Source organism: Pholcus phalangioides, unplaced genomic scaffold (assembly GCF_987345545.1).
Source record: "Pholcus phalangioides strain wild (caught in Gottingen) unplaced genomic scaffold, Ppha-v1.0 ptg000007l_1, whole genome shotgun sequence".
Classification (NCBI taxonomy): domain Eukaryota; kingdom Metazoa; phylum Arthropoda; class Arachnida; order Araneae; family Pholcidae; genus Pholcus; species Pholcus phalangioides.
Window position 1 is genome coordinate 19,290,640 of NW_028301600.1, and position 25,003 is coordinate 19,315,642.

The 25,003-nt window shown below is 34.1% G+C and overlaps 1 protein-coding gene across 2 annotated transcripts in view; it reads left to right on the top strand.

The window, feature by feature from the left end:
- Positions 1-25,003, top strand: part of LOC149085027 (uncharacterized) — a 251,583-nt gene that overhangs the window by 70,852 nt on the left and 155,728 nt on the right. The window contains exon 1 of one of the 2 annotated variants that reach the window (XM_089232785.1): positions 5,049-5,329. The exons of the other annotated variant lie outside the window; for it this stretch is intronic. Within the exon in view, the coding sequence (XP_089088911.1) occupies positions 5,319-5,329 (11 nt within the window). The 5' untranslated portion in view covers positions 5,049-5,318. Of the gene's footprint in view, positions 1-5,048; positions 5,330-25,003 lie in introns of those variants that run through there. 2 annotated transcript variants of the gene reach the window in all.

Consider the following 25,003-nt stretch of genomic DNA (forward strand, 5'->3'; position numbering starts at 1 on the left):
ACTCGCGGAGCCATTTTTTAGTATAAATTTCTATGGCGGAGCCCCCCGTAGGCCTCGAGTGGCCGCAGAGCACCGATCCAGAGCCGAGTTAGAGGATTATGGCCGGCCTGGACGTAGAAAACGTTCAGGCCGGAATTACACTATCAAAGATTTAGAAAAGTTCTTTTATAAAACGCAACTAATAAGCGTATCGGTTAAATTACAGTGGGGCCACAGCAAAAACATCCAAGAGCAATATATTGTTCTAGTTTAAGATGGAGTAAGAGACAAAAAAAGTGGGATGGTAATTTCTGGATAAGGCCGTATTACAATTACACTATAAAAGTTTGATAAAAGATCGTTTAAAAACTTGAAAAAAACAATCATTTCGTTATATTGGCTCGAATGTAACCAATACGCTAATTAGTTGGATTTTTCTAGTTTTTTATCAAACTTTTACAGTGTAATCCTGGTCTTTAGACCGATCTTACATTATAAAAGTTTTAGAAAAGTTCTTTTATAAAACTTGAAAAATGCAACCAGTAATCATATCGATTACATTCGAGCCAATGTAACCAATAGTCTTATTGGTTGTTGTTTTCAAGTTTTGTGAAAGATCTTTTGTCAAACTTTTATAATGAACGGAATTACACTATAAAAGTTTGATGAAAGATCTTTCATAAAACTTGAAAAACAGCCAATTATAACCTATGTGTTTTCAAAATAAATTTGTAAAAAATATTTTTTTTTAAAGATTTGTAGACGACGTAAATAGAAAAATCGGCATTTTTTATACAAAAACGGGACAACACTTTCTATTCCTTGATATTTTATTACTGATGAATGAAATTTTCACTTGCTGATTATAGCCTACTCTACCTGCGGAGTAGGCCTACCCTACACCGTATCTTTTCTCAAAGTAGCGAAACTCACGTCTGCGAATTATACACAGGAAATTTAGGTACGTTTTTCTGCTAGCATGTAAATATTGCAATTATCAGAATTATAGTGTAAGCTGTTAATTCAAGAAAACCACTACAGAAAAAAATTTTCTACATTTTTTTTATTAGTGATTCGATTTCATTTTTATTAGAGCAGTGTTTCACTACCTTTCTGGAAACAAAGACAATGCCTGAAATAATTTGACGAATCTGTATAATTTTCATTTTTACGTTTTTTTTAATACATTTTTCCCGTTTTTCAAAGGATACTTATTTGAATTTTTAATAACTACTTAAGACGACGTAATACACACAGACACACACACAGCGTTCTCATAATACAAATTATTTGATAATTATGGCAAAAATTATACATAGTTCAACGTTTTTCAGCAAATTTTAATTACGATCGGTGATTGTGCCTACTTTCGGCATTGTTTTTTGATGACAATTGGCGATGTCCCGTATTTTACGGATTATTATTTAATATCCCGGTTTACCGCATTTTTCTCAATCAAATATGGCCATCCGATCCTTTAAATATTTTTTTCTTGAAATGCTGTACATTTTTCTTAACTGCGATTGCATAGCAGCCCTTTATTTTCACACACTTCAGCAACTTTGGCAGCAATTGGCAAACTTGAATTTAAAGCAATAAACTGCAATATTTGGCAAAAATTTAGTGCTATCCCATATTTGATATCGCAATTCCCTGCATTCTCCTCGATGATGTATAGTGAACCTAAGTATAGAAGGTATAATTTTATTTGAACTCATATGGATATAACTATTATCAGTTACAACGGGTGAATAATTTTATCAATTCGCCATCATCCCGGACCATAGGTTGAGAAACGCTGCATTAGACGAAACCACCAAAATTTGAGAACACGACAAAACACTTGAACAAGCCTTGAACAATTATTCTCAACTTAGAAGGATATGGCTGAGACCCTGGGATATTCTTAGGATGTTATGAGTAAAATCATGTAAACGGAAAGCTTTTTTTTTTTAAATTATTTTAAATGCAAGGAATGCATTCAAAATAAGTAAAAAAGGAGCGCACAGAAAAAAAAAATTGCAATGAGGATCATGGGTGGAAACAAGTGGGAAAAAAACGCAGGTCTAAAACAAGGGTGTCCAACATCCGGCCCAAGAAAAGGGAGTAACTTCGTTTATATTTTTTACACCCGCAATTCACAAGAAAATCAAAAAAAAGGGGGATCCTCTAAAATCCTGATCTGGGAGTCTAGCTGAAGTATGCGTGGGCATGATCGTAATTATTCTTGGTGATTGAAACTTGCCAGTCTTTTGACACTGACATCCACGGACGTCTTAAGAGCATCATGGGCCCCCGGGCCAATTGGTTTTCCTAAGGCCCTACCTGGAAAATTCGCGGAAATTTCAGTTAGTTCTCATTTTTGTGGCCCTGGGTGGGCCCATACGTTAGGACGGCACTGCCACGGACGTCGTTCACCCTGGGGAACCTTACAGAAAAGTGTCGGCGAAGTTCCAAAGCACTCATTGCATCATTTCTGTATTTTCTATGACTTATTTTTTCTACATTTATAATAAAATTCATAATTATACCAATTAAATAAAACCGTTTTAAGATACATAGAAAGAGCGGGAATTATGAATACCATTTTTATTTTCTTGATTATTGCAATTTAAGACATGAAAGGAACCTGAAATCTGTATTCTGTATTTTTATAAAATTTGGATTCTTGTCCTTGAAAAATGTGCTATATTTGAAAATGAGTATCACGTCTAAGAAAAATCATTTGATCATTTTTGTCTCACCACTCTCATTTTCTTCACACGAGGGCTAATTAGACCGGGACCTATAATTTAATGCCGATTTCGAACGGCAGCCTTTTTTATATACTCACCGAGAGGTTGGTGCGCTAACCCATCAGTGTGGGACTCCCTGCGGTAGCAATTTTTTTCTGTGTCAACGTCATGTCAACGTTTCTGTTGTACCCCTGTGTCAGGAAAAGTTTCTGACACGGTCGAACCTAGTATCGAACTCGCGACACCTCTAAGCATACTTTGGTACTTTAATCGAGTTCCTTATTGACCTGGGCTACCGCGCCCACTGAGAGAAAAGGTATTTTAAAAAAATGTTATCACACACACACACACAGGAGCGTAATATGAAATAGTCAAGACAAAATGGAATGGAGCAGCGTTTCTCAACCTTTCTTGTTTTGACCAGTAGAATGGCTGAAAAAATTCGGCGCACCACTAATTCACAGAATAGCATGGGCAGTAATACGAGGGAGGGTTGGGGGGGGGAATGCCTCCCCCCTCCCCTCAGCGTCAATCACTAAGCAGACTGATCTAATGTATATGCATAGGCCTATACATGAATTTGCATCATCATCATCCTGCCCCCCTCAGGCCTTTGAAGTCTATCGCCGCGTATGCAGAATAAGTTTCTAATGTTTCATTTCAATCCATGTGAATATTAATAACATTTGTGGCATATAAAGATTTTTTCTATATATTGAATTATTTTTATCTAATTAAAATTATATTTTCACGTCTGTCTGTGAACCACTTGTTGAATCTTCACGGACTGTATGTTAACAAACGCTGGAATAGGTTTCTCAAAATGAAGAAACTAACTAAAATTAATCGAAAACAAAAGATTCACTGAACCTGTGACGATAAAAACTCCATGGTTTTTTTCATTAGTTAATATTCTCCTATGGAAGACGTGATGATGATGATAATCGAGTGACGCCAAACGTAGAGCATCACAGGTAAAATATTTTGAAGTCGTTTATCACAGTTCCAATGGACGGCCGTAACTGAAGGCAGAGTAACTTGGCATTTCATAATACCCCACTATTTACCCGCACTTCCAATATACTGTGTATGACATTGTTTCTCAAAGTGTGCGTAGCGGCTCTTTGGGGCGTCGTGACGAGCTGGAAATATTGATGTGTGTTCCTATTTATGCTTTGAAGTGGTTCTTTTATAAGTGAAAATATCTACTATAAACTATCCTGGAAAGTCGCAGATGAGCCATGAATTGGAAAAGGTAGCCGCGGGTGACAAAAGTTTGAAGAAGAAAAACCACTGCTGTATAAGCTATATATGTGATTCATTTACCGTAATTTCGTGAGTATGAATGCACAGCGGAGTAAAACTTACGTATGCAAATTTTACAATTCTGAAAAAAAAAATCCTCCTGTCATCCACACCAACGAATTTTGCTAATTTGAGGTTTAAAATTTGTCCAATAATGCATAATGGTGTTTAATCCGAGAACGAAATGCCGAAACCCGAATGTTTCTTCTCATTAACATTATGAAGTAAAATAATAACATGACAAATTTATTGATCTGAATGTACACAAAACTAGGATCTCCGTCGAATTCCAGTATTAACATTCCGATAGTTATTTATGTCCCCATAATGAAATCTTAAGGAATGGAAACGATTTTTGGTCAAATTTTCAGAAAAAATACTTCTTTTTGCTCCCGTAAACTATTATCCTGTAGTTTTATATATGTGTGTACTCTTAAATGTTACAATATTTAAAATATCATTTATTATCTGTAACGTGTTTGTTTTACTCTCGAAATATCGAAATATAAAAAAATATAATGTCTCATCTCTCTCTCTCTTTCTCTTGAAATTGTTATCGAAAAGAAAACAAATCGCCAAAATTTCTAAAACAAAGGATAAACGTCTTAAAAATATTTCTAAATTATTTAGAGAAATGTTGTTTCCTTGACAAGTATTTATGTGATCCTCTCTTGTGAGAAATGAAAACAAATAAATGTTTCCCACGCTCTTCAACGTAAATATATTTTTTATTTTTCTTAAATTCGGATTTCTCCCAAAACACCTTTTTAAGATAGAATCCTTCTCTCTTTTCACCTCGGGATACGTTTATAGTTGTTTGTCATTCTTGTGATGTGTGGTATGACGCTGGTGATTGGCTTGCATCTCGGGCGCTCTCCGCCCCTTCGCGATCTACATTGGCTCCAAAGAACTGATACTAGTCTGTGATTGGCTCTTCCCTCTCATTGTCGTTCCATTCGAAACAAAGCGGGCGCGCTCGAATGCTTCTTCTTCTTCTTGTTTCATAGACGCGCTGCTGCTGCTGCTGACTTCCGTCGTCTGCTTTTTCACTCCCGTCTTTTTAACAGAAAGAATCCTCCCAACGTTTCTTTTGACGTGACTCAATCACTGACCTGTTGCGGTGACATTTTTCCTTTCCCAATTGATTTTAATTAATTAATTTCGATTGTCTTAATTAATCCGATATTATTATTTTGTGAAAATCTCTCTCTCTATCCCATCATCATTAAAAACCAATAATCACGACTGATGTGAAGACGACTATTGTCACCGAAACTGCATCCTGAACGTGCCGAGCTCATGGCCGTTTTGTGAGTACACATTCTTTCATATTATTCTCCTTTATAAAGCATTCAAAAGCGGAAATCTATATAAATTATTGTCTATAAATAGCGATTAACTCTAAGAAATTCATATTTACCGTATGTATCCACGTGACTTCGCTAATGAGAAAGAGTGCGCGGTGGGAGGAAAATCTGAATCATTCCATAAAGTAGGGGTTCTTAACCTATGGGTTGTATCCAGGGCTGTCTTTAGAGCATCATGGACCCCGAGCCAAACGATTTTTCTGAGACCTACCTGCAAATTCTCGAAAAATTCAACTACTTATTTTTCTGAAGCCCCTCTTCACTTGAGGCCTCCTGGCTGTGCCCGGGTGTACCCATGAGTTAAAACGATACTGGTTCGGACCCAAATTTGGGTCGCAGACAGGGCCTGTTATTGCCAAGTTCGGGTTCTGGGCAAATACGACTTTCTGAGTGCCCTCTATACAAGGCCATAACTGGAGGAGGCAGGCGTGCAACTGCCCCGACGGAAAAATTTAGAGGGCGGCAGTTTTAGGGGTGGGAACAAAGAACACTGTTGCAAAATTATCCCGTGCCCCCCCCCCCCCAAGACAATCAAAAAATCAAAAATTTTAAATATTTGTTGATATTTTTGTAAAAAATTGAAATATTCTAAGAAGATGCCAATTTTGGCATCCGAATGGGCCCCGACAATTTGTGGGACGTGGGCACGTGCCCCGTTTGTCCATACAGGTCCCAGTCGGAGGGGCTTCCGAGATGGGTCGTACAAATCCACTTAGATTCTTGTATAAATATACGCGTCGCTGGTTTCACTAATTTCGCATGACAAACAGTCTCATCTCTCATAGATCGCGAAATTTATCATGTTGTTGATTTTGGGTAGCGGCGGGAAAATGTTAAGAACCCTCGCCTTGAAGTGCATGTTGTTAAAAACTTTATATTTTCAGTAGTATTTAAATCGGTCTCTGCTATAAGCAGCCGGCCGGGTACGATATCAGTAGCCTACATAGTCCATTCGAATTTTTATTGATTATACAACAGAGAATTCCAAATAAATTAGAAGATATTGATTCTAATGACGACTCTGGGATTTTCTAAATACGTGAGGCCCCCCTGGATAGTGTTTATAGCATCTAGTGCGTGGGGCTCCAACATAATCTCCCATTTTAATTGACAAGTTGGTAGGTGCCACATTGCCTAGAATAGTGGGTCTCAATCTTTTTGACACTGTGACCTGGTAAAATAAAAATTTAAACACTAGATAAAACGGTGAACAGTTAATAGCTGTATTAATTAAAACTATGCATATGTTTATTGACTAACAGCACATTAATTAGCTAAATGAAACGTCCAACTAATTATTACAGACACCCAAGTCCATAAGGTTTGTTATTGTATAGACTTTATCTTACACGGTATGGTTTATGTCCCAGCGTTCGAGAAACACTGGCCCTAGAGAGACAACAATTTTGTATGTATAGTTAGGGGATGTGCCTGTGTAACCGAATAATCTGAAAATAACTCGGCATTTGGAACCACTTTTAAATATTATGGTCAAATTTTGTGTTATTTGTCTAAATCAGAGTTATTCGAACTCATTTTTCCTACTGGCCCTCCCCTTTGCGATGCCCCAATTCATAAACGAATCCATGGGATCCAATGCTGTACTCGTATCTTCTACCATCCCCAATTCTAGTGAATGCATAAGTAAATAAAAGATGATACCGCCCCACTTAAGAAACACCTAAATAATATTAGATGGGTTATGTAAGGGATATAATCGAATGCATGCAATTAAAGGAAACATTCCAAGACATTTTATCGCCGTCGGTTTTAGTATGAATTCGAATTGATAGTTAAGAAACTCGATAAGACGAATATAAGAAACGACTTAATTTGCATTCTTATTTTGCGTATGCAATTTTGTAATTTTTAATCACATTAAAAGAATTTCAATAAGCAAAATATCCCCGATCCCAACGTTGTTAAAAATAGAACAAAAAAATAATTTTTTAATTTTTTATCTCAATTCAATAATGGATGGGGATAAAATTAACGATACCCAGATCTTGAAGAAACTGGTTACTTGATGAATTAGGCCATTCAGAGAAACAGCCGAGAGAGTTCATTCTTTTCCACATTTATACTGAAATTTATCATTTTTTTACTAATCACATTAATAATCATTAAGAAACAGTTGTATAGAATCAAAGTTTCTTCAAGATTCAAAGGACTCCGAAATTTGCATAAAAAATATTTCTTATTTGTATCAATGTGTTTATTAACAGGTGTGAAGTGTTAGTAGTCTATCATTGCTTTCTTTGTACTAAAAATATTTCAATTTAAATTTGAATCGATTTTTAATTAATCTCAACAAAATGGACAGACATGGGGAAAATATGGAAATTACTTTTAAGATGAGGGGTGTCATTCGAGAATAGAACTAATAAGGAGAAATAACTACGCGACAAAATATTTGAATGTTTAAAGGAAAAACCGATTCGAACAGCAATTGTGACATTAATTGATGAGAAGACAAAGAAGTGATCAAATATTGTAATTGAAATCACTTGTGTCCGTGTGAATATCAGTTCAGAGAAACGCTAGCTAGACATTACGACCAAGATTTATTCTCAAACTGCATGATATGTATATTTGCATGCATGCGTGAAAGCAATTAACAGCGGATGTAATAATAATGCAGTGGCGGCGGCGAATAACCCTTATTATCTATCCATCTTGCTATTCAACAATCAAACAACGTGAATTAGTAGTGATGTATGTGAGCTGCATCTCATCTTTCCCGTCGAGATTTATCATTTGTCCCGGTAGATGGCGCTTAATGAAAAGCGCACTTAGCGGTATGCGATTGACGTTCGGGAATTGGATCTGATCTCTTTCTCTCTCTCCTCTCTCCCACTATCATCATCAAGAATACTAAAGAGCTATCGGCGTTTATATTTGCCTACTCGGGAATGCTTAACAAACCACGGAAACTGCAACGATAATGGTTTTGCGTAATCAGATTTCCATGTAAAATAGGTCCGAGTAAATGGCGCGAAGTTTGACAACGGCAAGTTGGCCCATCAGCTTTGATGACGGCATCGACAGCAAGTTTCAATTTGTTGATTTGCATTTAGTAGCCGAAACTGAAATTACAAAGCGGCGTAGATTTATTTATATTTTATTATATATATATTGCCTACTTGCGATGAGAATGCTCAAGTAATCAGTCAGTCAATTCATTTGCGTTTTCTATTCGTCAAATTTACGTGGGTTTTGTAGCCTATACTATGCACATCGAAAGTATCTCGTGTCACAACTATGCGGTATTTCAGACAACAAACGAAGCTAGAAATCATATGAGCCATCAGGAATGATGTTTGCTAAGAAATGATTTCTAGAATTTCGAGAGTAAAATATATTGGTAATCAAATAATTGTCCCTAAAATATAGGGTTTGAATCATCGTAATTTCATATGTATAATCTGTAGTGGCGTAATCTGCAGATGGGAAATTCACTACTTTATGAAAAAATTTCCCCGTATAATCCGCAGTGTCGTATAATCTACAAATACAAATTTCATTCACACTAATGAGTTGTTAAGGAATGGAGAAGGGGGGATTGTAATATAGAAATTTTTTGTAGAAAAAATGTCGATTTTTCTACTCGCATCTTTATGTCATTTTATACATCTTTGTGTGAAAAATTGGTTTTTATAATTCAATTTTTTTAATGTTTATTTTATTCTAATCTCTAAGAGGAAAAAAGGCTATAGGTCTACTAAAAAATATGGTATATAATCCACACTAATAAATTCATGTGCAACGTATTAGTCACGGATGATGTGCAGGAAAATCTCTCATTCACGCGGGCCTCATATGAAGACACATACGTGTAGCCTTCCCATTATATTTTATAATAATTTGGTTTTGATTAGGCATTTGCGCGTGATTTTCATCTGAGGATGCCAAATAGGTTTCAGAATCTATTTTAGACATCAGAAGTTCCACAGAGTTGGCAGACTATTATTTTTTGCTTAAATGAATAAAAGTATTTGTATTCGTGCATGAGTAGGTTGAAAATTTCATATCCACATTAACTGAAATAAATACTTCGATCATGAATTCATTTTTCATTTTAAGGTTTTATCATTGCAAAGATTTATGACTAACTTGTATTTAACGGGAAAAATGTTAAATTAAAATAACAAGTAATACCGGAAACTACTTTGATCTTCCGTTTCAGTCGCGTGAACGTTTCTCACATTGTTGTTATTAGGATTATAACATGTTTATGCAAAAGACCAAGCAGCTGATAGCTGATAAGTGAAAAAATGTCTGACAAAGCGAAAAAAAATGAAGTTCTTTTTCTCCACAATGCAAAAATCGGAGAATGGTTCAGTTATCACGCAAAATGTTTTTGTTAAGATATAAAAATTTACATGCTTTTTTTTTACTGTAGCAAATGTCCAAGGTTATTCTTATTGTTATTATTGATGGTGCATCATGATCAGAAACTGAATCGTGACTTCATCTCTTTTATATTTGAATTCGAAATCGAAAGAAAAGTGGTTGAATCTTTCCATTCACAGAATTTTCTTGAACATTATAATAACAAGCAGTTTATATTCATAAGAATTCCTCATTTCGCACTTTTCCTTTCCTTTGTCTATTATGTTACGATCGGTTTATTACCTTCAATCATAGAAATAGTCTACTTTTACTTAATCTATAAATATAATGGGCATAATCTATAAATATAATATAAATAAATTTATGGTCATTGTATAATATTTTATCATGTGTATATATTGTTTATAATTTTTGTGATTGTGTTTTTAATTGGGTTGCTGTATTTTTTAAATATATGACATCCATATTTGTTATGGGCATCTTTTTCTCAGCCACCTCGTTGGGCATTTTGCCTGTTGTGGCGTTCTATTAGTATTTATATTTATAACTGAGAAATTTTTAAATTTTTGGAGAGAGCTTTGAAATAATGGCATATGGAAGGCTGTAAGTTCTTTTGAAATGTCTTTCTGTAGATTATTCTCAGTTAATTAATTTAAAAAAAAATACGCTCACGGTGGATCCCGCTCATAACGTTTTTTCAAAAAAAAAAACTATTATAAAAAACGTTGTGAGTGGGAAAATGCTTTAAACAGGAAATCTCGATGAGTATTTGTGAAAGATGGGACCACAAAACTAAGTCGTACTAAGTGGGAAAACGTTCTGAGAGGGAACGTTATACGTGGGATCCACTGTAATTTAAAAAAAAACCAACAAAGAAGTATGATAGAAAAAAAAAAGCATCATTTATCCCTTTCAGAAAACAGGATGCGTGAATAAATAACGTCATTAAATTACAAATAAAGACAAGCTTCTTTCTATTTTAAGTCCCCGCAGTATCCTGTATGTCTCGTTTATATGCATCATAATTATCTTTTCAAGATTTAAAAACTTACTGCCATACACGCATTTTAATAACAAACATTTGAGAATGGAAAAATCTTCAAATACCCCCCACTCAGTAGCCTATGGCACAAAAACGGATCATTGAACTAATCACAAAAATCGACAGACATATGATAGGCCAATCGTCGGCGTTCGAGCAGAAGTCACGAAGTCCAGTTTTGAGATTTTGCCAATTTGAACTTTTGAGTCGTTATGAAAAAAGTAAAAATTATTTTAGCAATTTCTAACTCCTACAGTAGATTCACTGATGTTTAGATAACTGGTTCGTGGTTCATATCATGAACAATTAATTGGAAATTCCAGTAAACTTCAAAAGTCCTTCAAAATATTTTTGTGGACTTGATGACTTTTGCTTGAACGCCAACGATATGATCCACATCTCATATCTCTGTGAATTTGAACAAATCTTAGAGAAAATCAAAATCTTTTCTTAAAAAATTAAATAATCAAATAAATATTTCCACCAAAAAATTTCAAAATTTGATCATATCCACATATTCTTTATCATCATCTTGTTTATATACTCTTTATAGGGCGCCGTAGCCCAGGACGATAAGATACTCTCCTAAAGTGCCAAAGAATGTTTAGAGATGTCGCGAGTTCGATACCCGATCCGTCCTTGTCAGAAATTTTCCTGAAACGGAGGTACGACAGAAACGGCGACAACATGACCACCGAATATATTGCTACAGCAATGAGTCCTACTCCGAGGGGTTAGCGGACCAACCTCTTGGTGAATAAAAAAAAAGAAGGCAAAATGTCGAACGCTGCCGATCCGAATAGGCAATAATTTATGGGTCTCTGTCTAATTTGCCCTCGTGTGCAGAAAATGACCGTGGTGTGACAAAAATGATCGAAATGATTTAATACTTTATATACTTTTAACCCAAAATTTTCAATTGTTCAATGTAATACTAACCATCTTTCGAAATGATTTTCTTCGTCCTTCAAATGAATATATGATTGCCAGTAAGAGATTGGTCATTGAATGTACTTTTCTGCCGTCTAAATAAATTATGAAAACGCATTCCATGCAATGTTTAGGCAGGCTTGAATTTGGTTAGGCCGATGTTTCGAACCTGACTATTATCAATGAGATTATATATTAATATGATTATTAATCATATTGAAAGCTCGTGAGCCTCTGCTTTGCTTCCCTTTTTTACGTTTAAAATAACTCGTATGTGTTGTGATGCAGATCTAGATGGTAGGAATACATGGACTATAGTCATCTCAAAAACATTGAATGGTCCACTTCAGAGTGAAGAGAATTTTTTTTTATTCTTTCACATCCTCTGCTCCTCCGTTTTTTCCCCTTAAGAGGCAGAGGCCTCTTTTCTGCTTGCTATCAGATGTGCTTCACAACTGTTCATGCATTTTATTGAGTACCACGTGCGAGTACCACTTGAAAGGTGAAGAAAGGCTCCAACCACTTAGTTTTATTGTCTTGCTCGTGCCTTAGCAAAGAGGCTGAAGAGGGCGAGGTAAATTTTCCTCTCCTTTGCTTGAAGAATCAGGTTCCGAAATTTTTCGAACTGTCGGGAACATTGTTCACTAGATTGACAGCTTGAGTATTTCGCATATTTCTTTCTCTTAAACATTTTTAAGCCTAGTTTTTACAAATTTCTTTATTAATAAAGAATTAATATAGTTAAATATAATAAACATTTAATATATAGTTCAATTGAAACTTCAACGAAATCAGTCCTTGTTGATTAATCTCTCTATCAAATTTCTATTTAATATTCAATATCGATTAATCTACCTAATACTTTGGAAATATATAATTTTTTATTACTATGAAACCTCTATATGACGATACTCTGCGGATCAAGAAAAATATCGTTGTAGAGAGATTATCGTTATATCCAGGGGTAGCATTATCATCAGTCGCCACCAAATTTATATCGTTGGCATCTCTTCTGAATTGGTGTTGTTCGTACCACCACAAAATGCATTTATTCGCAACGAAAAGTTATAATTTATTAACTAAGTTAGTTGTTCCTTGCTGCTAAGTGGTTTACCGCATAGCACATTCGTGTACTACACAGAAGTTATCTTCACGGCAACTTCATTAGTACTTTCGGAGGGTAAATAGTGCAAAATACGATGTTACTAAACACCCTCGAAAGAACGAACACTGAAGAGGAATTTAAAAGTATATCGAATTTGATTTTTGAGAGAAATATAGGTGACATCATTGTAGTGATTTCGAAATATCGTTTTAGAGGATTTATCGTAGTAAAGAATGTCGTTGTATCGAGAGGAGTTCAACATTAGATTATAGACAATTTCAAACAAGATATGAAAAAAAAATCGTTGTAGAAGGATTTATCGTTCGTTATATCGAATATCGTTGTAGCGAGGTTTCACCGTATTTCAATAGGCGCATGAGTAAGATTATGACGATGATATTTCTCTGAAATAACGCTCGGCACAATCAATTAGCACACACACAAACCAATCGGACTCTACCTCGTAGAGATCTCGGAAATGGGATAAGTCCAGTGGCAGAATTGTGGAGTTCATTCATTCAGCAACCAATGCTAAACTTTTTTTGACCGTTGCTAGATACATTTTTTTCTTTTAGGCTACCCGTCAATTATATATTGCTCATATTTAACTGAATTGTGAATTTCCCTTCATATCCTCAAAGAAATAATAATGCAGTAGCCTAATATTAAGGTGAGTTTTCCGCAATATACATGTTATGGAAAACTCACTTGACGCTAGTCAAAATTAGCATAAATGTCATCATTAGGGACGATTGTACGTGAACATGTACAGGGTGCTTGGTTGAATATTGCTTGAACATGTACAGCACTATAAAGAATGTTTTCTCCTGTGGGTACAGTTTTTAACTGATTGCCCTGATTGGTCTAAGCCGTAAGAGTGAGTACAAATATAGTAACTGAATACGTATTTAGATTAATGATATCAGAAATACAGAAATCGAAACGACATAAAGAACTAAAGAATTCCAATATACAGCGAAATCCGGTACATCAAGGGGCATCATCATTCCTCCCGTTATTTTATTGTAGTTTAAAAAAAATCCACTTCATTCGGTATACCGAGGTTCCCCCATATTTCACAATATTTACTGTTATACCTTTCGCCCATTTCACATTACAACCCTTTATACTCAATTATCAGCGATATGCGTAGTTATTGCTTAAATTTTGCAGGTTTGTATGTCTAATAAGGAAAATTAAGTTGGATGTTTGTCGAAATGTTCAACATTCTTAAGTGGTATTGGCCTACTGTGTCGGATTGTCTCTGAAAGGGTGGCAGAAAGTGAGAGAGAGAAAGAGAGCAAAATAGCATCTCGGCATCAGTATCATTTCCTCAATGAGGGCCATTTAGCGGTCATTTCAGTGGTCATTTACCCTGTCGGCTATTTGCCGAAGCGGCTACTCTGATGGATTGCCCTCGTTTTGCGGTCTGCTGAAACAGGCAATTACAGGTAGCAAAGCAAGCGAGCGAGCAGTCAAAGGGAGAATGAGTGTGTGAGTGAGCCTGAAAGCACCCATTATCATCATCACCATGATCAATCTGTTCTTGTGACCGTCCCAAGTGCGCATAATCGTTTGATGAAAAGTGTGATATCAATTCAAAAAAAATTGAAGGTTTTTCTTTTTAGGAATAAAAAAATACATAGAAAATAATTAATGCAGCACCGGCAAACTTTTTTGAGCCTATATTTTATTATTTGCGCACGTGTATGTGTCTTTAATTGATGATTCGGCATACACCATTATTTACGCTATCAATGATTCAAGAATAAACTAAATTGATAACTATGTACGCATATATATAGGATGATTATCATTGAAGTTCTAATTCCAAAATGGTCTGAGATATAAACCACTGGTCAGAATAGCGTGAAAACTCCTGTACTTTAACAAAGAAATTCCGTTTGGTGAAAATAGAATGATGTTCAAAAATGTACTAATGTGGGGGGGGGGAGATAATCAGGGTTTTATTGCAGTACACAATACGAAAGTGATAAATATTCCACGAATGACATAATAAATGTTCAATATGATGGTTTTTTTTATTCTATTAAAAGCAGCTATCTCGGAATTTGTAGTAGCATGTAGATCTGAGTGTTTCTGCACTGTTAATACGAGAAATTGCAAAATCCATGCAAAACTAAAAGGTTCACATGCGTTACGTCACTTGCTTGTTTATTTCCCAGAAGTCACTGTGTGATATAACAATAAATGCTTTTCAACAGCATTTACACAAGAGAAGAGGCTATTTCGCAGTTATTTTGAAAATGACTAATGAGTCGCCCTTTTCCTGCGACATGGATAGCGTGTTCTCCAGGCTTGCATTAATGTGATTTTAAGCTTTGGGGCACCTAAAGGATGCTTTGTTTTATAGACACGTTAATAATTTAGAGGAACTGGAAGCCATCACCACATCAAAAACAAATTCGGCGAAAACACAAAGATTTGTTACTAAACATGCTAGAGAGTGTGTGTGTGTATACACACATATATATATATTCTAAGATTTTTTTTTTATCTGGAATTAAAATACGGGGGACAGCATATTACACACAGTTGCACGCTTAGGTTTCCTTTAATTTTGTATTCCTTTTCACCGTCACATAGCACCAATTGTTTCCCACTGGCATATTTTTCCACTAAATTTTTTTTTTCTTTAGAAAACAAAGTTTTATTCTTCACTAAATTCTGTTCTTCGTGAAATTGTTAAACATTCTGTGTGTGGCAGTGGTTCTCATTTAACCCTCTAGTATACGGGTGAGAAAATGTTCCGTGAGAGCACGAGTTGGGTCTCACGGACCTACACATAAAATAATTATACACTTTCTTTGTTTAGTATTTTGATACATTTATTATTACATTATTTTAGCCACAATATGGGCATAAAATGAATGTAATTAACCATTGCTGTACTATTTTATAGTAAATTTCAAATTAACAGTTCTGAAACACTCATAACATCATACTAAAGCAGAAACTCATTGGTAAAAACAATAAGTTGAATTTTTTAATGTCTGTTAAATACCCCGTGAACCTTATACGTAAATATGAAAATATGAGCATTCATATCTTATTTTTAAAGTAATTTTAAAATAACCTATCAATTAAAAGATTGAAATAAAAATGTTGCTTGACTGCACAGCTAGGGTCTCACAGACCCAGAGATACAGATAAATCTTTCACCAGTTCCGGAAAAAAAATATCCACCACGCCTTTAGCGAGAACCTCAAAAAAAAAATATTTCCTGCCACCTGTCGGTAAAAGAGAGAAATACATATTCATGGGTCGCCCAGACCCAACCCGTGCAATCGAAGGTTAAAATAGTTTTGAAATCGGAACTTCAATTACAATTACCCTAAATAGGTCCTATTATATATCCTATTATAAGGATGAGCAGTACGTATATGATACCGTATTTAGTGATTTGGATCAACAATATTCTCAATTTTTATTAAATGCATTGGGTGATGCAAATCCCAGTTCAAATGTTTGGTTGTTTTTCTTTGGTTCTTTTTTCAATTTTATTTTTGATTAACATCTTTAATTCAAGGTTTATCTATTTCTCATAGTCTTATTATAAGAAATACTGCATTCTATTTTCCTATAAAAGCATATTTCATATTTAAAAGCAAAAAAAAAATCAAAAATGTCCTGCAATGTTGATGCGATTTTTTATATCATAAAAGCCCAGAATAATTTGCGAATTGTTGTACTTACATTTAAAGAAATCAATAAAGTAATAATTTGATTAGAATAAAAAATAGTAAAATCAAATGACATGGATCTTGTTACTGAGTTTTTAGACTCAAAAACCTCAAAATGACTCAGTGAAAATTCATTTCATGCACGTGGTGATGAGAACAATATTGGTTTACACAAATACAAACACAACGCCACGACAGGCAAAATGCCCAACGAGGTGGCTGAGAAAAACATGCCCACAACAAATATGGATGTCATATATTTAAAAAATACAACAACCCAAATTAAAATGCAATTGTATATATAAAACTAAAAACTATATATATGCATGATAAAATATTATACAATGCCCATAAAAAAAATTACGGTTGTCTATTCTAAGTATGGAGAGCTTCTCGATTTATATCGAGAAGTATGCACACTGGATAATGTGCATACTATTTGTGTATATTGTCCACACGCACGTGTTATTACAATTTATATTTGACGCAGTATGTAGTTTCACAGTCCGCGGCTGGTTGTTACAGATTTGGCGCGTGTGATGCGGAGTTCGATGATGGTAAGGCAAGTTGCTAAACGTATCCGTCGGCATCGACTGCGGGTTCAAGCGGCGTTTTGTTCGATTTTGTCATCCGTCGGAATGTGCGCCTGCTTCCTGTTGCAACATCTTTTTTTTCTTTGTTCTTTTTACACATATCTTCCCCCTCTTAATCTTCCCTTTCAATAAACTTCCTTTCCTTCTTTTCGTATTACGATCCCTTGCGTTTTAATGCAGAAGGGTGGAGCAATTGCTGTAATTGGCATTCACAAATATACCCTATTATACTAAAAATTTTCATTTTTTTCCTACTTCAAAAACTTCATTTTCCTGCACTTGTTATCAAGACCGTCGTCACTATCCTAAATAACTAGAATATGTGAAAAACACTATGCACTAGTGTACGCAAGCCCCCCCCCCCCTTGACTGAGGTTTCTAATATTTTTTGTAGTGAAAAATTAAAAAAAACCCATCTGTATAAAAAAAATTAATTACCCCCCCCCCGCCTTGAGAAAATCCTGCGTACACCTTTGACATCGGGTGTAAAAAACTTCACTTGTGTCAATATAATTTTGAAAAAACAATACATACATGTGTGGATAAATTAAGAGATATAAAAACTCTTGAATTAAATTCATTGTTCACTCTCTCAGGAGCTCTTTATTCTTTTAGTGACTGAGTAGGTTGCTTGAGTGTATGAAAACCAAAGATGAATTAACAAAATGTGAATCCAACACATGAAATTATATATAACCAAAGATAGAAAAAGTTTCATCCAGTGGCATTATTCATTGCATAAACTTGATTCAATAAAGCAAAATCGGATGAGACTGATTTTTTCAGTGAATAGATTATTCTGAATTTCACTAATAGTACTTATATAACATACATATACATAGGGAAAATACATATACATAGCTAAATATGAATATATAGGCCTACTCAAAGCGACCCAAAATTAGTACTAGATCTAAAAATTTTATAGCTAACTATACATATTCATCGGTAAACAAAAGACTAATTTCCGGCAGTTTCACAGTTAAAATAAATTTAACTTTATAATTTTAAATTTAATTTAAATTTGTTTGACAGTTAAAAATAAACGTAAAAAACGTAAAATTCAAATTTTTCTTTAGGACTGAGGAAGTGAAAGGTGTATTTTACTGTATTTTTCTCAACAAGTAGGTGGCACACATATATTTATCACTATAAAACTCTATCATAATTATAACGGATTGGTTTATGTGAATTAGGAAAAAAAATTGTCTGTTTGCATGAAAAAAGTGCATGGTATAGAAACCTTGAGTTACGAAAAACTCAAGGTTCCGAATCGAAAAACTTTGGAAAGGATATTAATTGCAGTGATTTCATATAAGAAGTTAGCATGAGCAGCATATGCATCAATCTAGTCATAGAAGCTTTCTTCTTGCTAAATGAGTTAGACAAATGTCGATTCTAACTGTAATTTTGGTCTGCGATCCACTTGCCAAATGAATTAGACAAATGACAAGACACCCCATTTCACGCAATGGTTTTATGAAATGACTAACAGATGTGCGTTTTTTGTTTGTGTGTGTGTGTGAGATATTGTGGAAGATTTCGTTAATTGCACATTTGACTTCTTAAGAAAATCGTAGGGTTTATATGATCATAAACACGTTAATTAAGTGATATTTTTATACACTTTCTTCATATATAACTTATGTAGGCTTATATTCGATCTCACATAATTTTTGTGTTGTTTGTAACTTTTGCAATCACATATCTTGCTAATTACACCACCGTGCTTAAATCTTAGTAAATCAGTCTTCAAAACCTCATTCGCTTCTAATGTTTCACAATTAAGTTACATGGAGATATTTATGATTACTCAATCACTTTCTTAATACTTTTAAATTATCAGCGATAGTACTTTTTATAGTTTCTAAGTGAAATTATTCTTACATAACACCACAGATAACAAAATATATTCTTTATTTTTCAAGTGTTAACACTATTCCGATATACATACAGGGTGCATAGCTAACTCCTCTAGCCGCAAATTGCTGGGCGAATCGTGAACCTAGCCCTTTAAGACCGTGAAATTTTTGAAAGCATGAATGTTTGTTAGTATCTCACCCGCACGATCGTTCGTGCTCGTTCTTAAAGGGCTAGAGGCATACTTCGAATTAGAAAAAGTATCTAAATAACGTGTAGACCTCACATACGCCATTCATATTACAAGGGGCTGTACAGTTATCGAAATTAAAAAAAAATTAACTTCTTATACAGACACCTTGTCCTCAAAAACACAGTTACAAAGTTTTGCCCTGTCTTCCCTCAGGCCAACAAAAACAATTTAACGTTTTTAAGTTGAGGATTAGAAAGAATCGTTGTCCGTCAGTTTTTGCTTTTTTTCCCAACTTTCCTTCGATTTTTAAAATCAAATATTTCGGTCTCAGGAGAAACAGTATAACGACTTTCTAATTGAGTTTTTGAAAACAGGGTATAGATATAATTTTTTTTAAATTTTAATAGCTATACAACCCCTTGCAACATGAAGACGCATCTGAGTTCTACACAGTATTTAGATACTTTTTCTAATTGGAAGTACGCCTCTAAGATCAACGGCTCGCCAGTAATTCGCGGCGAGAAGAGCGATGCAACCTACATAGTAACGAGCGGAGGGCTCGGAAGCCAATCCGTATAAGTCAATTTTCTGAAAATGACTATCATATTGCAAGTGGCTCTTCTTTGTTAAAACTTTCTGTTGTCAAAGCATTCAAGTCGCTATCTTTATATTGCAAAAGCAGATGGTGTCTCTTATAATATTTTTATTATAATAAAAAGATCCTTTAAAAGATCATTTTATCTCATTTTTAATGATTATTGACTGATTGGCTCTTAAGACCAGGGCCGTAACTATGTTCTTTGCCAATCGAGGCAAACATGATTTTGCCGTCCCCACAACTTTAAAATTCTAGAATTTTATAACAGTGTTCTTTGTTCCCACCTAAACTGCCATCCCCCTAAATGTTGCCGCCCTTAGCAGTTTCTCGCTCTGCCCCCTCTATTCCCGGCCCTGTCTGCGTTCCCCATATTATACCCCATATTATAGATTCTATAGTATAGAATGTCATATTTTAGCTTCAAACTGGAAACTTGATTATCAGTAAATGCAGATTTTAGACATAAAAAAAGAATGAATGCTCAGGTTTCTCTAATAATCTTATTATCTAATAATTGACTTGATAAAATAATTTTTCACGAAATGTGATCACTGGGATTCAGTCATTTATTCCATCATTTCCCGCAACACGCTTCAGCCTTTCCATCAAATTAAATAAGCCTCTTTATGCAGTTGTAGAAATAATTAATGATATTTTTGTTTAGATTAGAGAATATAGGCTAGTAAAAATACTATATGGGTAGTATTGCGCAGTAATGAATTCATAAATTATAATAAAAGTTTATTTTTCAAATAAGATATGTGGTGCAAAATATCCTTTACAGGTTACCTCATTTCTCTTATCCGAAATCTAGAACCATTTGATCGATTATGCAAGTTATTTCAAATCCATAGCATACTGAAATTAAATAACATTATGATGAAGAAAAATCTATAAAATTAGGGTATTTTCATACTTGTGTGTCACAGATTAAAAAAAATGGCCAATTTCATACCTTAAGATTTTCTTTGTCAAAGGTATAGAGTTTTAAAAAAAAACCAACGTTGAATTTCTTGTGATTCGATGAGTGGCTTAATCGGGAGAATTTCTTTGATTATGTAAAAATACTGTCGTCATCGCCATTCGCCTTTGCTTAAAGAACACAAAAATGAGTTGAAAATGAGGAAGGGAAATAGGAGGAGAAAGGTCGAAAAAACCAAATGTCGATGGATTCGTCGCTACTTTTCTTACATCGCTAGCCTCTTGGGAAATTAAATAGCAAATAATCTCTGCTCTATTCGCCGAAGATACCTGATAGTTGTGCGCTTATTCATCCCTTACCTTTGCCTACCGAAACTACCTTTCTTCCGATTATTCATTTCTTCTACCTTATTTTTTCTAACTCTACCCGCACTATACTTTTTCATATATATATATATATATATATATATATGTTTTTTTAGCTTGTATAAAACCCATCACCTCAACCTTAAAACCACTCAAGATTTCTTGCGAATATTGCGAATAAGGTTATTTGAATTCATTTTTTCTGCCTCTTTCCCTTAAGCAATATAATGAACTATCAAGTTTGGTTGATTCTGTTCCAACAGTGATTCCTTATTGTTGCAAAGTACTTTGTACGAACATAGCGAGATCATAACAAATGAAACTATATATTCTGTGTTTTTGTGCTTTCATGAAGAACAAAATTGTGTCATATTTGAAGAGACTTTTATATTATATGTGACTCTCCAATGAAAATTATATCTTCTATACCTTCGTTTCATTTAACTGTATTATCTTTTGAACTTAGGGATGATATGTTGAAGCAACTATGCTTTATGCCACTTCGTGGTTACTTTTTTTTATGCTCTGACGCTTTGAAAATTGATGTATCTCCCGCTATATAAGAAAGATGATTGGTAAAATGTGGCTCTTTTGAAGCTTCGGACAATAAATTCGTTCGGCTCAAGTATGAAGCATTAGTACAATACTTATTTAACATCGAGAAATGTTTCTTGTTAAAGCAGCGATGTAAATTACAGTTTATGCCAACAGTTTGGGCTTTTATATTTCCTTCATTATTCTAGAAACTGCAATAAACCCGTTAAGGTTTATGTAGGCAAAGAAAAAAATTATATATTCCAGTCAATGAAGCTTCTTGCTTGGGGTTTTTGGGTTCACTCAACAATTTATTTTATTTTTTGGTGTGGTAGAAGGGGTCTGTTCTGAACGGCATTGGCGACATTGTACCCAATTGAAGTTGGGTTCTTTTCAAAACGGTCATAAAATTCCTTTTCTAGCATCAATCACTTGTACTCAGTACTCTTGTCATACATGATGTAGCAGGAGCCTAAGCAATTGTAGAAGTTCTCTTGTCGTAAAGAACGGAGGATAAAACCTTTTCCAGTCTCGTCGTAAACCCGAAAGTATACATGTAAGTCATGGTGAGCGAATATTACTCTTGAAATTCGATTGCCGTTCTCATTTTCTTCTTTGATATTGTTGGAAACAGGAAAAAGAAGGAAAGAAACTGTTGGGCATTTCTTTCTTCCCAACCAACCATTTACTATGATAGCTTCGCTTTTTCCTTATCCCTAGAATCGGACTCATAACTGTTGTTGGCATGAACTGTATTTCAAGAAAACTTTAAGAGTAGGCCACTCCTATGCATATGGTGTACCAAAGGCCGGGAGAAGGAAAAACCGTTCTTTCGAGCTGTTTTTTTTTCCGGAGAGGTTATGATTCTTTTCTCGTTTTTACTTAAAGCAAAAGAAAAGCTATGGAGAGAAGAAGAAAAACAAATGGTTGTTTCTTTTGGCTTTTGCAATGCAGTTATTTATTGTCTTGTTGAATTTCTCTTGGACGGGGCTAATAAATAGTGGATATTTATCAGGAGCTGGGTTTATCCAAGCATAGAGATTGCTGTTGGGTCGTTAATTCATCTCTCTTGCTCTCACAATAGTCTTCTGGCTGTCCAGCAGAGAATATTTAGCTGATGGAGAGTTTCTTAGATGTTATTCTGGGCGATTTTATTTTCTTCGACCCATTTCAAAATTAGGATCCCAAATAGAAAGCCTTGTAACTGCTATTTTTTTAGCTATAAAGTTTAAAAAAAACTTGAATAGAATAATGACGAATGTACGTTTTTGTAACTGCTGTTTGGTTGTGGTTGTTAGCAGTTAAATCTATAACTCACGCACATATTGCATGTGCATTCACTAACGTGTTCTGAATGTGTTTCCTGTATTTCAGTTGTTATTCTATTCTATTATCTTTACTATTTATTGTTGCTCTAGACTTTTGTTGTTCTTTAATGTGTTTTTTAAAAATACTTTTCAATTTTACTGCATTTTATCTCATGCTATTTCAACTTTTGCCATACAGTCTTTTTTTTTTATTATACAGTTTTTTTTCTTTATTTTCATGTAAAAAAATTCATTTAGTGTTCAATTTATATAAGTTTTCTTTATTGTATGTAATAAGTGTAAAGTTTTATAAAAATAATTACTTTGGTTTATAAAATTATGGATGCAAATAACTAGAAAATATTTTAATTAATCTACGCTTTAAGACATTAAAAATTTCAAAGTTTGATAGAGATTATCGTTATCATACGATCAGTTGTATAGTGATAACTGTGTATCAAAGTAGTAAATAATAGCGGATTTATCCTTGCTAACGAAATATGTAATCATAATGTTCCAAAATTTTTTTGATAAGTTTGAATTTTTCCAAATAGGAAAACCAATCGATACTAACTGCCCAAAGTGCAGTTTAGTATCGATTGGTTTTCCTAATTTTCTATATTTGTCTTTCGTAAATTTCTCTTCGTTTTGCTACCTATATCGACAAAATAGACCATGCAGAAAATTGCTGCAAATATTTTCTTGCATTTTTAAATAAATAATACAATGGTTTGCTCAGGCATGAATAAAAACTATTAGTAGGCTAAATAATGCGAAGCATGAGTAAAACCTAAAAAAAACAGAACTTTTCAAGATTAACAAAAGATTCATCAATACAGTATTAGACACGTTATATTAAACTAAGGCTGGGAACCGATTAGAATTTTTAATTGGTTAATGAAAAAATTCGAATCGATTATTAACTGATTTATCTAATTTTAATCGAACATTTTTCATAACTATATAATATTAATTGATGATATAAAATAAATTTTATTTATTTCAAGTATTTGCTAGATGTAAGAACATAATTTAAGACATCTAATCGGTTTCGTTAATTAAATCGAGTTGAATTACTAACGTTTTACTTAAATTTTAATCGAACTTCAATTGGATTGATCGAGTCGATTAACTCAACTGAAATTTTTAACTGCTATTAACAATTGATACAACGATTAATCAGACCTACCCTATATTAAAAGGAAAAATTTATTCCCGAAATTTTAATTTGGAACGTTATTCATTCATCAATTTCTTTGCCAGTATAGGTCAATTTGTTTTTTTTTTCTTTTGGTGTTTTTCTTGTTCATAAACTTAACATGAAAATAAAATGTAAATTACCTTCAAGTTGCGAGTTCCATGCATTATGACCCGTATTTTATGCATAGAGCTATTACACCACACAAACACCAACTATCTTCAACCATGAATAACGAAAAAATGAGAAGTTCAACGTTTGAAGATCAGACACAACTATGACAGTAGAATTTCAGTCACAGATTTAATTTCAAGCGCTGTATGTGCTTTTTTTAAAATTAAATTTCGCAGACGATGCATTTGCCTAGCCTGTTGTATACGATTATAACTTTATCGTCAGCATTTTTGGATGGTGAATTCCTTTCCTTTTTTGTCAAACCAGCTGATTATTTCTAGTGGGGGAAAAATGACATTATACATCACATGAGTATATATGCTCTAAACGTGAAAATTACTCTAAAAATATCTTAATGATCGCTAGATCGGACATGATCTTTTTTTTCTCTGTTTTATTTTGGGTCAAAAACAAGTATTTAAACCAAGCAGTTAGAATAGATGAGCTGTCTTAGTATTTGTCTTAGTATTGTTGGATCAAGCTATAAAGGATATTCAGTACATTTTGTAATGCGCTCTACCAACGTTATTCTCAAATGTCTCTCTAAACGATGGTCGTCATTACACGCATATTTTTTTTACCTGTGTTTCCATGGATTAATTTCTTTATGTTCAAAGGAAGGCTTCAAAATGCTCGACTCAAGTAAACGCTGCCTTAGTATCCCATTACGGGGATCGCACGTATTTAAAAATTTTCTCTGAAGCGATTAATTTCCAAGCTTTAAAGAGAAGGGAGTAAG